General features: G+C 35.2%; 2 protein-coding genes across 2 annotated transcripts; both read left to right on the forward strand.

Annotated features, from left to right (window-relative positions):
* Positions 1-3,237, forward strand: ocm4.7.L (oncomodulin 4 gene 7 L homeolog). Its single transcript, XM_018236420.2, has 5 exons — positions 1-73; positions 1,251-1,318; positions 1,880-2,012; positions 2,276-2,385; positions 2,954-3,237. Exons 2-5 carry the CDS (start codon positions 1,258-1,260, stop codon positions 2,977-2,979), a joined length of 330 nt encoding a protein of 109 aa, XP_018091909.1. The 5' UTR covers positions 1-73; positions 1,251-1,257; the 3' UTR covers positions 2,980-3,237.
* A 3,334-nt stretch (positions 3,238-6,571) lies between these two features.
* Positions 6,572-9,815, forward strand: ocm4.8.L (oncomodulin 4 gene 8 L homeolog). The gene is made up of 5 exons (XM_018236418.2): positions 6,572-6,634; positions 7,925-7,992; positions 8,594-8,726; positions 8,994-9,103; positions 9,491-9,815. Exons 2-5 carry the CDS (start codon positions 7,932-7,934, stop codon positions 9,514-9,516), a joined length of 330 nt encoding a protein of 109 aa, XP_018091907.1. The 5' UTR covers positions 6,572-6,634; positions 7,925-7,931; the 3' UTR covers positions 9,517-9,815.
* The last annotated feature ends 2,128 nt before the right edge of the window (positions 9,816-11,943 follow it).

Raw genomic sequence — 11,943 nt, forward strand, 5'->3', positions numbered from 1 at the left:
ACCAAAAAGACAGACACACATCTGTCACAGGAAGATTGTTTGTATCCCATTACTCCAGCTAAAGGGACTTCGGGTGAGTTGCAAAACCTTTCTGGTCTGGAATGAACTGCTCACTTTTAAATCAACTACTATTTGGATTTGAGGTTAAAAACAAAGCTTCAGCTTAAAAAATGGAGCAATACGATCCAGAGATCCTGTTGGAATGTGGACTATAATGGGGATCAAGAAATAATCAATCGAAATTGTATTTGTACAAACCACTGGTTCCACCTGGGAAATAAGGACATCAGTTATCAAAAGCACCAATGGCCTTTCATTTAAAAAAAAACACTGGAAGAGGGTTTAATTTGTGGAGTCATTTCATTTTCATGTTTATATATTTTTCCATTTCAAAACAGTCATATTTCATGTTGAAATGTATTCGGCACTTAAAATATTGCATGATATCAGTCTGTATTGATATATATATATATATATATATATATATATATATATATATATATATACATATATATTATTTGATTAAGGACTTAGTGAAGCATGTGTTTATTCTTGTATTAGTTAGCTGCTGTGTCATATTTTGAGTGACAGAAGGGAATCCTATGGATGGCTGGTAGAACAGTTATCCCTTTCAATAGGGATGGATGCAGGGTGCATGTGGTGCCAGCTCCAAATATAGCAAAGTTGGACTTCTACAACTTTGATTTATCTACAGAAGGTCACACAGACAACATGCACCAGCAAAATTTTCTCCAGGCTTCCCTAATGAAAAGTATTCCTCTGAACTAGTCTCCCGCAAAAGTTTCTATAGCTGAAAAAATAGGTCTAGCACTTGGAAAAATGTATTTTTGTAAAACATATTGTTGCAGAACTGGGTTATTGCTAATTTTGTCTTAATAATGTGATATTTAGCATTCTGATTTTCAACAAGGAGTTTCTTTCATGTTAGGCAAAGGGTTCAGCGCATGCATTTGTATCAGCAAAAAGTTTTATATAAGTGTTAAAGTTTACGAATACTTAATCAGAAATATTTATTATATCAGGATAGTTAGTTAAAGCTTTATCTATTCCACTGTCTTTCATAAAAAGATATCCATTAAAACTTACATGTGCTTACATGTGCTTACATGTGCTTCAACCTAAAATGTTTCCCTTGTATTGTTATTAGAATTCTTTCATTCCCCCTTATCTTGCTATGTTCCTGCACTTTACTATAACAGTGATCTCATTATTTTGCTCTTTCTCCCTAGACTGATCATGGCATTCGGTGGTCTCCTGAGTGAAGCTGACATCTCCTCTGCTCTGCAGAACTGCCAAGGTATCTTAAAGTCTTGCGTCTTTATTTTTTCTCCCTTGACACTGTTTGGACATGTGACACTTTTTTAGCGTTTTTTTTAATTAAGGGGCAGCAACTTTCAGTACTCCAGCTGTAGTCAAATTTAAGTGCCAAATTTAAGATCTACTATAATTAAGGCTGAAGTGTCAAAAACGGAATATTCCTACTGTAGAGGTTTAAATTCAACTGATCATCAAAAAGCGAATTTCTACAATCACCCTATAAGTGAAGGGCTATTCTTTAAAACTATGAAAAATATTTATAAAAACCAATAGGATTATTTTGCCATCAACATGAATTTTAATTACCATCAAGTAACCCAATCATGTTTTTTTTAAAATAGGAAGCTATTCTCTCCTTAATAGCCTGTGCAGAGGGATGTAGTTATTGAAAACTATCAGTTAGGGGTATTCATTTGTAGCAAGCTTAATTTATGGTTTGCTTTTCAGATGCAATCTGTTAAGGTGCAATCATATGTTATAACGCTAAACCAAATTTGACTTCATACTGTTTAACAAATATTCCTCTTATTCTCTTAACCAGCTGCTGACTCCTTCAACTTCAAAACTTTCTTTGCCCAGTCTGGTCTGAGCAGCAAGTCTGCAGCTGATGTGAAAAACGTCTTTGCCATCCTTGACCAGGACCAGAGCGGCTTCATTGAGGAAGATGAACTGAAGTAAGAGCACATATTCAGGTGTTATAGAGTATATGGGCATTTACAGTTAGGTCAGTATGAATGGGATAAAAAAATATAACTGCTAAGATTAGACTTGGGCCCAGAGCAAAGTTGCACTTTTATAAAAATAGGACTGATATAAATAATTACCCACTATAACTTGAACAGAAGTGGGAAGATTAATCTTTCAATTAGAAACTTACCTTTTCAATACTTTCCATCTTATTTGAGTTCCCCCTTCCTTATTCCACCTTCTATGTTAGGCTGTTCCTCCAGAACTTCAGCGCCGGTGCCAGGGCTTTAACTGATGCTGAGACCAAGGCCTTCCTGTCAGCTGGAGACTCTGATGGTGATGGCAAAATTGGTGTTGAAGGTAAGTGAAAAAAATTTTTGCAAGGCCAAAATAAAATAATCAATCAGTTTGCCCAGTTATGAATATTTTATAGGCTAATAAGTAATACAGCTTTTTTAGTTTTACAGTACAAAGGCTCATATACATACAGTGTGTGTACATAAGTGGCGCTATATAAGTAAAACACATATACATCCTTGGCAAGAAATAATTTTAAAAATTTACATTTCTCTTACAAATCTCTGAATAACTGAAACAAATACAATTAAATAGTCTTAAAGACAGTTACATAGTTAAGCTGGGTTGGATACATTTGATATTGACCCTTAAAAACCAGGAATTTGTTTGAAAGATTAATGGGAAACTCTGTACAGCAAAACAAGTAATAATAAGAATAAAGGCATAAATGTGTTACTGTATGTGCAAACATATTACCCAGGGAACACCTGAAATACAGTAACAAATACGTAAAAGGAAGATAAGCTACAAATATGTGTAGCATGCAATGTTTTGTCTTCCTAAATAATATAATCTTTTTTATTATAATTATTATTATTATTTCATGATTATTTTTCCATCTTCATTGCAGAATTCCAGGCTTTGGTGAAAAACTAAATTTTATTTTTTTAAACCTTAATATGTGAAACATCGCAAAGTTAAACTGATACGAATGAAACCTGGTTTAGTGGAACACAGACGCCTCTTCAATATTTCTCCTTAAGGACACGATGTGATGTCATCCTGCGGTGGTTGGATCCATTTATTTATCCACCAGAGAAGCATGGTTACCCTTGCCTACAGTTTTTCTAAGATCCCTCGTTAAACCAAAATATTTATTCTCATTTTTATACTAATAAAATTGTCCATTGTTTACACTGTTGAGACTTTCAATTCTTGCGTCAGTTTCCTGTGGTTTGAGGCAGGCACAAAAGAACTAATTGTTCTCAATAAATCAATTTTGGAAACATCTTGTCTAATAGGTTTTCTACCAGACTCATCCAGCACAGATTTGTTATCCTCATCCCCTTCCCCCACTCCTGAAGTGCAACTTCTGGCATCCTCTCCCAGGTTAATGTCTTCATCAGGCTTCTGTTTCATTTTCTTCATAGTTCTCCAAGACCCTCCATTAACTCTAACCCATCTCTGTCACTCTTAATTTGTCTGAATTCTTATTCCAGTACATTTCATATAATGGGCCAGATTCAATTCAGTGAGAAAAGTTATCTCAATAATCTCATGGTTTATCATGTGAAAAGTCATGGATGAGATTTTTCACCTAATCCATTTTTTTTCCATATACTTCAATATAGTTTTCACAGGATAAACAGAGATACGTTTTTCTGAATTGAATTGCATCTCAAATTGAATCTCATCCATGTCTTTTCACATGATAAACATTTTCCTGACTGAATTTAATCTGGTCCAATGATTGCTATTACGCCTTCCATACATTCTATACTTGACCTAAAACTGCTCATTTCCCTACATCACTCTATGGAATTAGCTATCCTGACTCTCAGAGTACCTGCAGCTACACAGAGTTCTGAATAGCTCAACATTTTCTAAACGTGTCCTCCAACTTAGAATTTTGCTAATACTTTTTCCTTGCAAAGCAGAATAAATGCCCTTATGAAATTAACACAGCTGCTATGGGGTATTTATGAAATCAGGGAATGAATGGTTAATTAATGTTTTGTGGCTGCAAATGTATCAGTGTTGATTGATTGACAGTCTATTTTTGGTGTAACCCTTTTAATACCAGATGATTTGGTGCTTCTGGTACTTGCATTGTCAGACAATTTTTGAACTCTTTGTTTTCTTTGATTTGGCATTTTTAGTTTACCATGATAAATAAGATATAATTTTTTTCAGGGCAACCTAAATATGATGGAATATTTGTGTAATTCCCATTCTGTAACAAGATATTGGCTCTTAAATTCCTAAAGAATAGAAAAAATTGTATTTCCATAATATAGACATATACAATATACTGAAACAGATTTTATTTTATGCATAAAAATACAAAGTCCTGTGTCTCCCGAACATGTCAATAACAAATGTGTATAGTTTTATAGAAATTTCTGACTTGTATGTGTCAAAAACTCCCAGCACCACAAACCACACTTTCAAAGCACCACTCCAGAAATCAGCAGTCGCCAGTGACGGCTTCACACCCATCGATACACTTTGCCAAGCGAAAATTCGCTCAGACAACGCTAATTTACTAAAATGCAAAATTGCGTCCAGGGTGCCGAACGGTGGCGAATTTCCCCTAGCGTTGCTTCAGGGATCAAAGCAAAGATGCGCTAGCATTCAATTATGCCTAGCACAACTTTGTTAGAGGTCTTCGGTTAGGCTAATTTGCATACGGCGGGAAATTTAAAGTTGAATGGACGTATATGATGCAGCAAATACATTACATTACACAAGCCCAGGGAACCTTAATGAAATAAAATAGAGTTGTTATATTGCCCTACACATGAGCCCACTGTATAGTTTATGTGCCGTATGTTTGGAAATGTGGGGGGGAACCCAGTTACCAAAAAAGGAATAGACGCCAGTATTTTTTGGGACTTTTTAGTAACGTAATGACGTCATGCTGGTGAATTTTCGCTAGCGTTTGTCAGTTGGCCCTTTATGGAATCTGCCCCCAGGAGTCGACCGAATAGTTTGATGCCCAATGTGCTTAGGTTTACCTAAGTATGTGACAATACATATGATCTATCATTTCTGTCATTTCTGCCATTTCTGCTACTGCAAAATCAACACATTTACTGCATTTTATTTACAAGAAAGCCATAAAAAGTACATAAAACACAGAAAGCTATATATTTTTAGAAAGTGTACATTCTCCCTATTAAAAATGGGAAAACTAAACTCTAAACTACCAAACTGCAAACCTTTCCTGAGTTTGATAGTTTTGATGAATGTCAAAAGTCTAAGAGGCCAGCCAGGTTTCCTTGGGCGCCCGACTGGCTTGGCCCAGGCCTGTATTTCTACTTAAAACTACCAAACTGCATTTTTTATGACATTTTTGAAAATCACCTAAGAATATTGCTGTATTTATCTTGCACATTTTCTTACATAAAGATAAAACATCCTAAATATGAACACCAAGGATCTACTGAACAGTTTGATGCCCAAGATTTACCATAGTATGTGGTATGGGAACCTTAAAATTAAAATAGTGCAATGAATTTTCTCAGCTTCCAATGCGAACAAAGCTCCCTGCCTGTGTATCCCTCTGCCTGTGTATTATGTGTTGTAAGACTCCATAACAGTACAAAGATCCATATAAACCATATATTTTGAGAAAGAACACATTCTGACAACTGAGGGCCAAGGACATTCTAAATGTCCCTCTTCCTTTACCTTATTCTGAAAAGGTTTGCCTTTTGATTTTTTTTCCAACACATATAATCAGCAATGCTGACACTTTCCTATAGGTAGTGTCAAGGTCAAGGTCAAGGTAGGAAAGGTTCATATTACTAAAGGTGTATGACTGTGCTGGTAGTTTAATTTTAAAGTGCCCAAAGCTGCCCACATGCAAACCACACTTACCCCTGTCCATGGGGAAAGCAATGAAAAGATGCAACCAGCTCAACATGGCTGACAGCTGCTCTCTGGGTTCAAGCAACATTAGATTGGTCAGAGTGTCAGGATGGGAAAAGTGCCACTGATCATGCTTTGGGGCACTAACAGCACAGTCCCACTCTTTAGTAAAACTGATATGTTCATTGTGGTTATAGGAAACATGTCAGTATTGCTTTAATTTGTAGGGAGTAAATATGCCAAGATTATTCTTTATATATATATATATGCCACCGATGAAACACATTATTAAGTAGCAACTCATTGACTGGTCTAGTATGAATGAAAAAAAACCTCAAGATGACAATAAAACAAAACTCAAATTGAACATTGACAATTGTAAGATGCAACTCTGTTTGAATTAAATCAGTCAAAAGCAAAAACTTCTATCAGTAAAATGCCCATACAATATATTGGATTCTCTTCTTTAGGCTTGGGCAGGATTGTTTGTGGATCTACAATCTGCATTCCTATGGGATATAAATACTTTAGTCATTAGCTTGCATGTTTTTTAGCTAACCAGTTGAGAAACTGATCTGGACATGGTCTCTGGACTTCTCTATATGGTTAGGTTAAAAGTTTACAAGATATATAAGTAGGGGCCCCACCAAAAGAACAGACACACATCTTTTACAGGAAGATTGTTTGTGTCCCATTACTCCAGCTAAAGGGACTTCGGGTGAGTTGCAAAACCTTTCTGGTCTGGAATGAACTGCTCACTTTTTCAATCAACTGCTATTTGGATTTGAGATGAAAAACAAAGCTTTAGCTTAAAAAATGGAGCAATACGATCCAGACACCTGTAAGAATGTGGACTATAACGGGGATCAAGAAATAATCACCGGAAATGCTGTTTGTACAAAACACTGGTTCAACCTGGGAAATAAGGACATCAGTTATCAAAAGCATCAATGGCCTTTCATCTCACACATGCACTGGAAGAGGGTTTAATATGTGGAGTCATTTATTTTCCTGTTTATATATTTTTCAATTTCAAAACATTCATATTTCATGTTGAAATGTACTTGCCACTTAAAATATTGCATGCTATCAGTCTGTATTGATATATATATATATATATATATATATATATATATATATATATATATATATATATATATATAAATATATATATATATATATATAAATATATATATATATATATTTTTTTTTTATTATTATTTGTTATAGGATTTAGTAAAGCATGTGTCTCTTCTTGTATTAGTTAGCTGCTGTGTCAGATTTTGGGTGAAAAAAGGGAATCCTATGGATGGCTGGTAGAACAGTTATCCCTTTCAATAGGGATGGAAGCAGGGTGTGTTTAGTGTCTGCTCCAAATGTAGTAAAAAGTTGGACTTCTACTTTTACTTTTTCTCCATGCTTCCCTAATGAAAAGGATTCCCCTGAACTAGCCTCTCGCAAAAGTTTCTATTGCTGAAAAATTATGAATAGCACTTGGAAAAAAGATCTGAGTAAAAAATATTCTGATAAATATTTGCTCAGGGATATGTAGTCGACCACTTTTACCGGAGGAGTCAAATATTCTTCCCTAGACATTGTATTACAAGAAATGTCTTTTTTGTAAAACGTATTGTTGCAAGTTGTTTTATCAGTAGTTAAAACACATTCTTAAAAACCGGGTTATTGCTAATAGCATTTGATCTTAATAATGTGATATTAATTATTATTATGATTATTTCTTTCATTTCAGCGCATGCATTTGCTTCAGCAAAAAGCTTTATAAAAGCATTAAAGTTTACGAATACTTAATCATAAATATTTATCAAATGTTCAGGATAGTTAGTTAGAGGTACTTAAGCTTTAGCTATTCCACTGTCTTTAAGAAAAATATATCCAGTAAAACTTACTTGTGCTTCAACCTAAAATATTTCTATCATTCCCCCTTATCTTGCTATGTTCCTGCACTTTACTATAACAGTGATCTCATTATTTTGCTCTTTCTCCCTAGACTGATCATGGCATTCGGTGGTCTCCTGAGTGAAGCTGACATCTCCTCTGCTCTGCAGAACTGCCAAGGTATTTAAAGCCTTGCACCTTTATTTTTTCTCTCTTGACACTGTTTTGACAGGTGACACTTTTTAGAGTTTTTTTTAATTAAGAGGCAGCAACTCTCAGTACTCCAGCTGTAGTCAAATTTAAGTGCCAAAATATTCACGCTACCAGAGATAGCTGGGGAAGCGGGGAATTCTAGTTACATCAGATTTACTGTGTTACGGCTGTTGAGTGTCTAAAAATGGCTATTCCTGCTGAAAGGGTTTAAATTTCAGCTGAGCATCAAAAAGAAACATGGATGGTCTTTCCTATAAGTTAAGGGTTAGTCTTTCAAATTATGAAAACATTTAAAAAAACCAAAAGGATTATTTTGCTATCAACTTGAATTTATACTTAGTTTAATTACCATCTAGTAAACCAATCATGTTTTTTAAATAGGAAGCTATTCACTCCTTAATAGCCTGTGCAGAGGGACGTAGTTATTAAAACTCAAATCAATTAGGTGTATTCATTTGTAGCAAGCTTAATTTATGGTTTGCTTTTAAGATGCAATCATATGTTATAACGCTAAACAAAATTTGACTTCAGACAGTGTAACACATATTCCTCTTGTTCTCTTAATTAGCTGCTGACTCCTTCAACTTCAAAACTTTCTTTGCCCAGTCTGGTCTGAGCAGCAAGTCTGCAGCTGATGTGAAAAACGTCTTTGCCATCCTTGACCAGGACCAGAGCGGCTTCATTGAGGAAGATGAACTGAAGTAAGAGCACATATTCAGGTGTTATAGAGTATATGGGCATTTATGGTTCGGTGAATATGACTATTTACTTTCATTGCAATCATATGAAAATATAACTGCTGAGATTAGACTTAGGCCCAGAGCAAAGTTAAACTTTCATAAAAATAGGGCCGATATAAATAATTACCCTCTATGACCTAAAAACTTGAAATGAAGTAGGAAGATTTCCCTTTCAGTACTCTTCAGCTAATATGAGTTCTTCCTTCCTTATTCAACCCTCTATGTTAGGCTGTTCCTCCAGAACTTCAGCGCCGGTGCCAGGGCTTTAACTGATGCTGAGACCAAGGCCTTCCTGTCAGCTGGTGACTCTGATGGTGATGGCAAAATTGGAGTTGAAGGTAAGTAAAACCAAAATGTACAAGTCCAAAAGAGAATAATCAGTCAGTTTGCCCAGTTATAACTATTTTTATGGGCTAATAAGTAATACAGCTTTTTTAATTTTACAGCACAAAGGTTCATATACATACAGTGCTGTGTACATAAGTAGCGCTATATAAGTAAAACACATATACATCACTTCAATCATTTGTTTGAAAGATTAATGGGAAACTCTGTACATGGAAACAAGTAATAATAAGAATAAAGGCATAAATCTGTTATATGAAAACATAAAATATCTGTAACATGCAATGTTTTGTCTTCCTCACTTAAATAAAAACACTTTTATTATTATTATTATTATTATCATTATTATTATATGACTGTTTTTTCCATCTTCATTGCAGAATTCCAGGCTTTGGTGAAAAACTAAAAAAAAATTTAAACCTCAATCTGTGAAACATCGCAAAGTTAAACTGATATGAATGAAACCTGGTTTAGTGGAACACAGACGCCTCTTCAATATTTCTTAAGAAAAGATGTGATGTCATCATCTGGTGGTGGGATCCATTTATTATCCACCAGAGAAGCATGGTTACCCTTGCCTACAGTTTATCTAAGAGCCCCTTAGTAAAACCAACATATTTATTCTCATTTTTATACTAATAAAATTGTCCATTGTTTACACTGTTGAGACTTGCAATTCTTGCTTCCGTTTCCTATGGACTGAGGCAGGCACAAAATAACTAATTGCTCTTAATAAATCAATTTTGGAATCAACTTGTCTAATGGGCTTTGTACCAGACTCATCCAGCACAGATGTGTTATCCCCATTCTCTTCCACCACTCCTGAAGTGTAACTTCTAGTGTCCTCTCCCAAATTCAGGTTAACGTCTTCTTCAGGCTTTCCTTCCATTTTCTTCCAGTAGAAAGTTAGTTCTCCAAGACCCTGTCATTAACTCTTACCCATCTTTGTCCCTCTAAATTTCTCAAAGCTATGGGCACACAGGTTGTTGTCAGTGGCTGTTCAGCAGCTGTTGTCAGCCTGTGTATTTTTGCAGGCTGAGAGAAGCAGATCTGCTCAGTGTCCCTGCTCCATTGATTTGGATCTGATCAGCCTGTGTGCAGTCACACACAGGCTGAGGTGTCAGCCCAAATACGCAGGCTGAAAACAGCTGCTGACAACAGCCTGAGTGTCCATAGCCAAAGTTTTTTTCTGAATTGAATTGCATCTCAAACTGAATCTCCTTCATGACTTTTGACATGATAAACCTTTCTCACTGAATTGAATCTGGTCCATTGATTGGTATTACGCCTTTCATACATTCTATACTTGTCCCAAAACGGCTCATTTTGCTACACGACTCTATGGAATTAGTGATCCTGTCCATCAAATTACCTGTAGCCACAAAACTTTCTGAATATCTCAACATTTTCTAAACGTGTCCTCCAACTAGGGGAAGTTGATTAAAAATTAGTTCACAGATCACTTCATTGGGGCAAGCCAACTGGATCCTGTTCTGATTTGTAGGTAGATGATTTTACCCTGATGCTAAAGCTTCCACCTTACCTGATCTCACATGGTTTTTCAATTTTGCTACTATTTTCCCCTTTTTCCTTGCAAGGCAGAATGTCCTTGTGAAATAAACACAGCTGCTGTAGGGTATTTACTGAAGCTGGAAATCAATGGTTAATCAATGTTCTGTGGCTGCAAATGTATCAATGTTGATTGATTGACAGCTCATTTTTGTTTAACCCTTTCAATACCAGAAGATTTGGTGCTTCTGGTACTTGCGTTGCCAGACAATTTTTGAATACATTGTTTTCTTCTTTGACTTTTGGGGCATTTTTAGTTTATCAAGATAAATTATATAGTATTTTTTTCAGGGCAACCTAAATATGATGAAATCTTTTTGTACTTCCCATTCTGTAACAAGATATTGGTTCTAGATCCTAAAGAATGTAAAAAAATAATATTTTCCATAATACTGTGTCAGAAACAGATTTTATTTTATGCATAAAAATACAAAGTCCTATGTCTCCCGAACATGTCAATAACAATTTTATATAATTTATAGAAATCTGACTTGTATGTGTCAAAACCTCCCAGCACCAGAGTATCAGAATTTCAAAGCACCAGTACAGAAATCAGCATTCTTTAGATTTCAAGGCCAATAATTCCACTAACAGTAGGTTTACCCCAGGAAGCCATATATATTGGACTAATACAAAATGGGTAAATACAGAAGAACCCTGATTTTATGTTTCCCAGGGAACGCATCAAAATGGCAAAAATTCTGGGAAACTCTTAAATCCAGGAAAGAAAAAACACAGCTTGAATGAATGGGACTGCAACAAATAAGAATCAATTCCAGAAACCCATAAAATTCTGGAAAGTAAAAGTGGGGTTCTGCTGTATGTATTTTTACTCTAAACACTCCAACTGCAATCCTTTCTTCAATTTAGTGGTTTTTATAACAATTTCTTAAATGTTGAAAAATCACATGAAAGCTTCTAATTTGCAGTATCTTATCATATCACATATCAGTAGGTACCAAGATCAAACATCGTAAATATGAAGGCCAGGAATCGACTGAATAGTTTGATGCCCATTGTACTTAGGTTTACCTAAGTACAGTATATGGTGTGTAGGGAGCCCAAAATGAAAAAGTACATATGATCTATCATTTCTGTCATTTCAGCTACTGCAAAATCAACACATTTACTGCATTTTATGTACAAGAAAGCCATTAAAATTAAATATACCAGAGAAAGCTATATATTTTTAGAAAGTGCACTTTCTCCTATTAAAAATGGGAAAATATTTCTTTCTACTCTAAACTACCAAACTGCAAACCTT

Source organism: Xenopus laevis, chromosome 9_10L, assembly GCF_017654675.1.
Source record: "Xenopus laevis strain J_2021 chromosome 9_10L, Xenopus_laevis_v10.1, whole genome shotgun sequence".
Taxonomy (NCBI): domain Eukaryota; kingdom Metazoa; phylum Chordata; class Amphibia; order Anura; family Pipidae; genus Xenopus; species Xenopus laevis.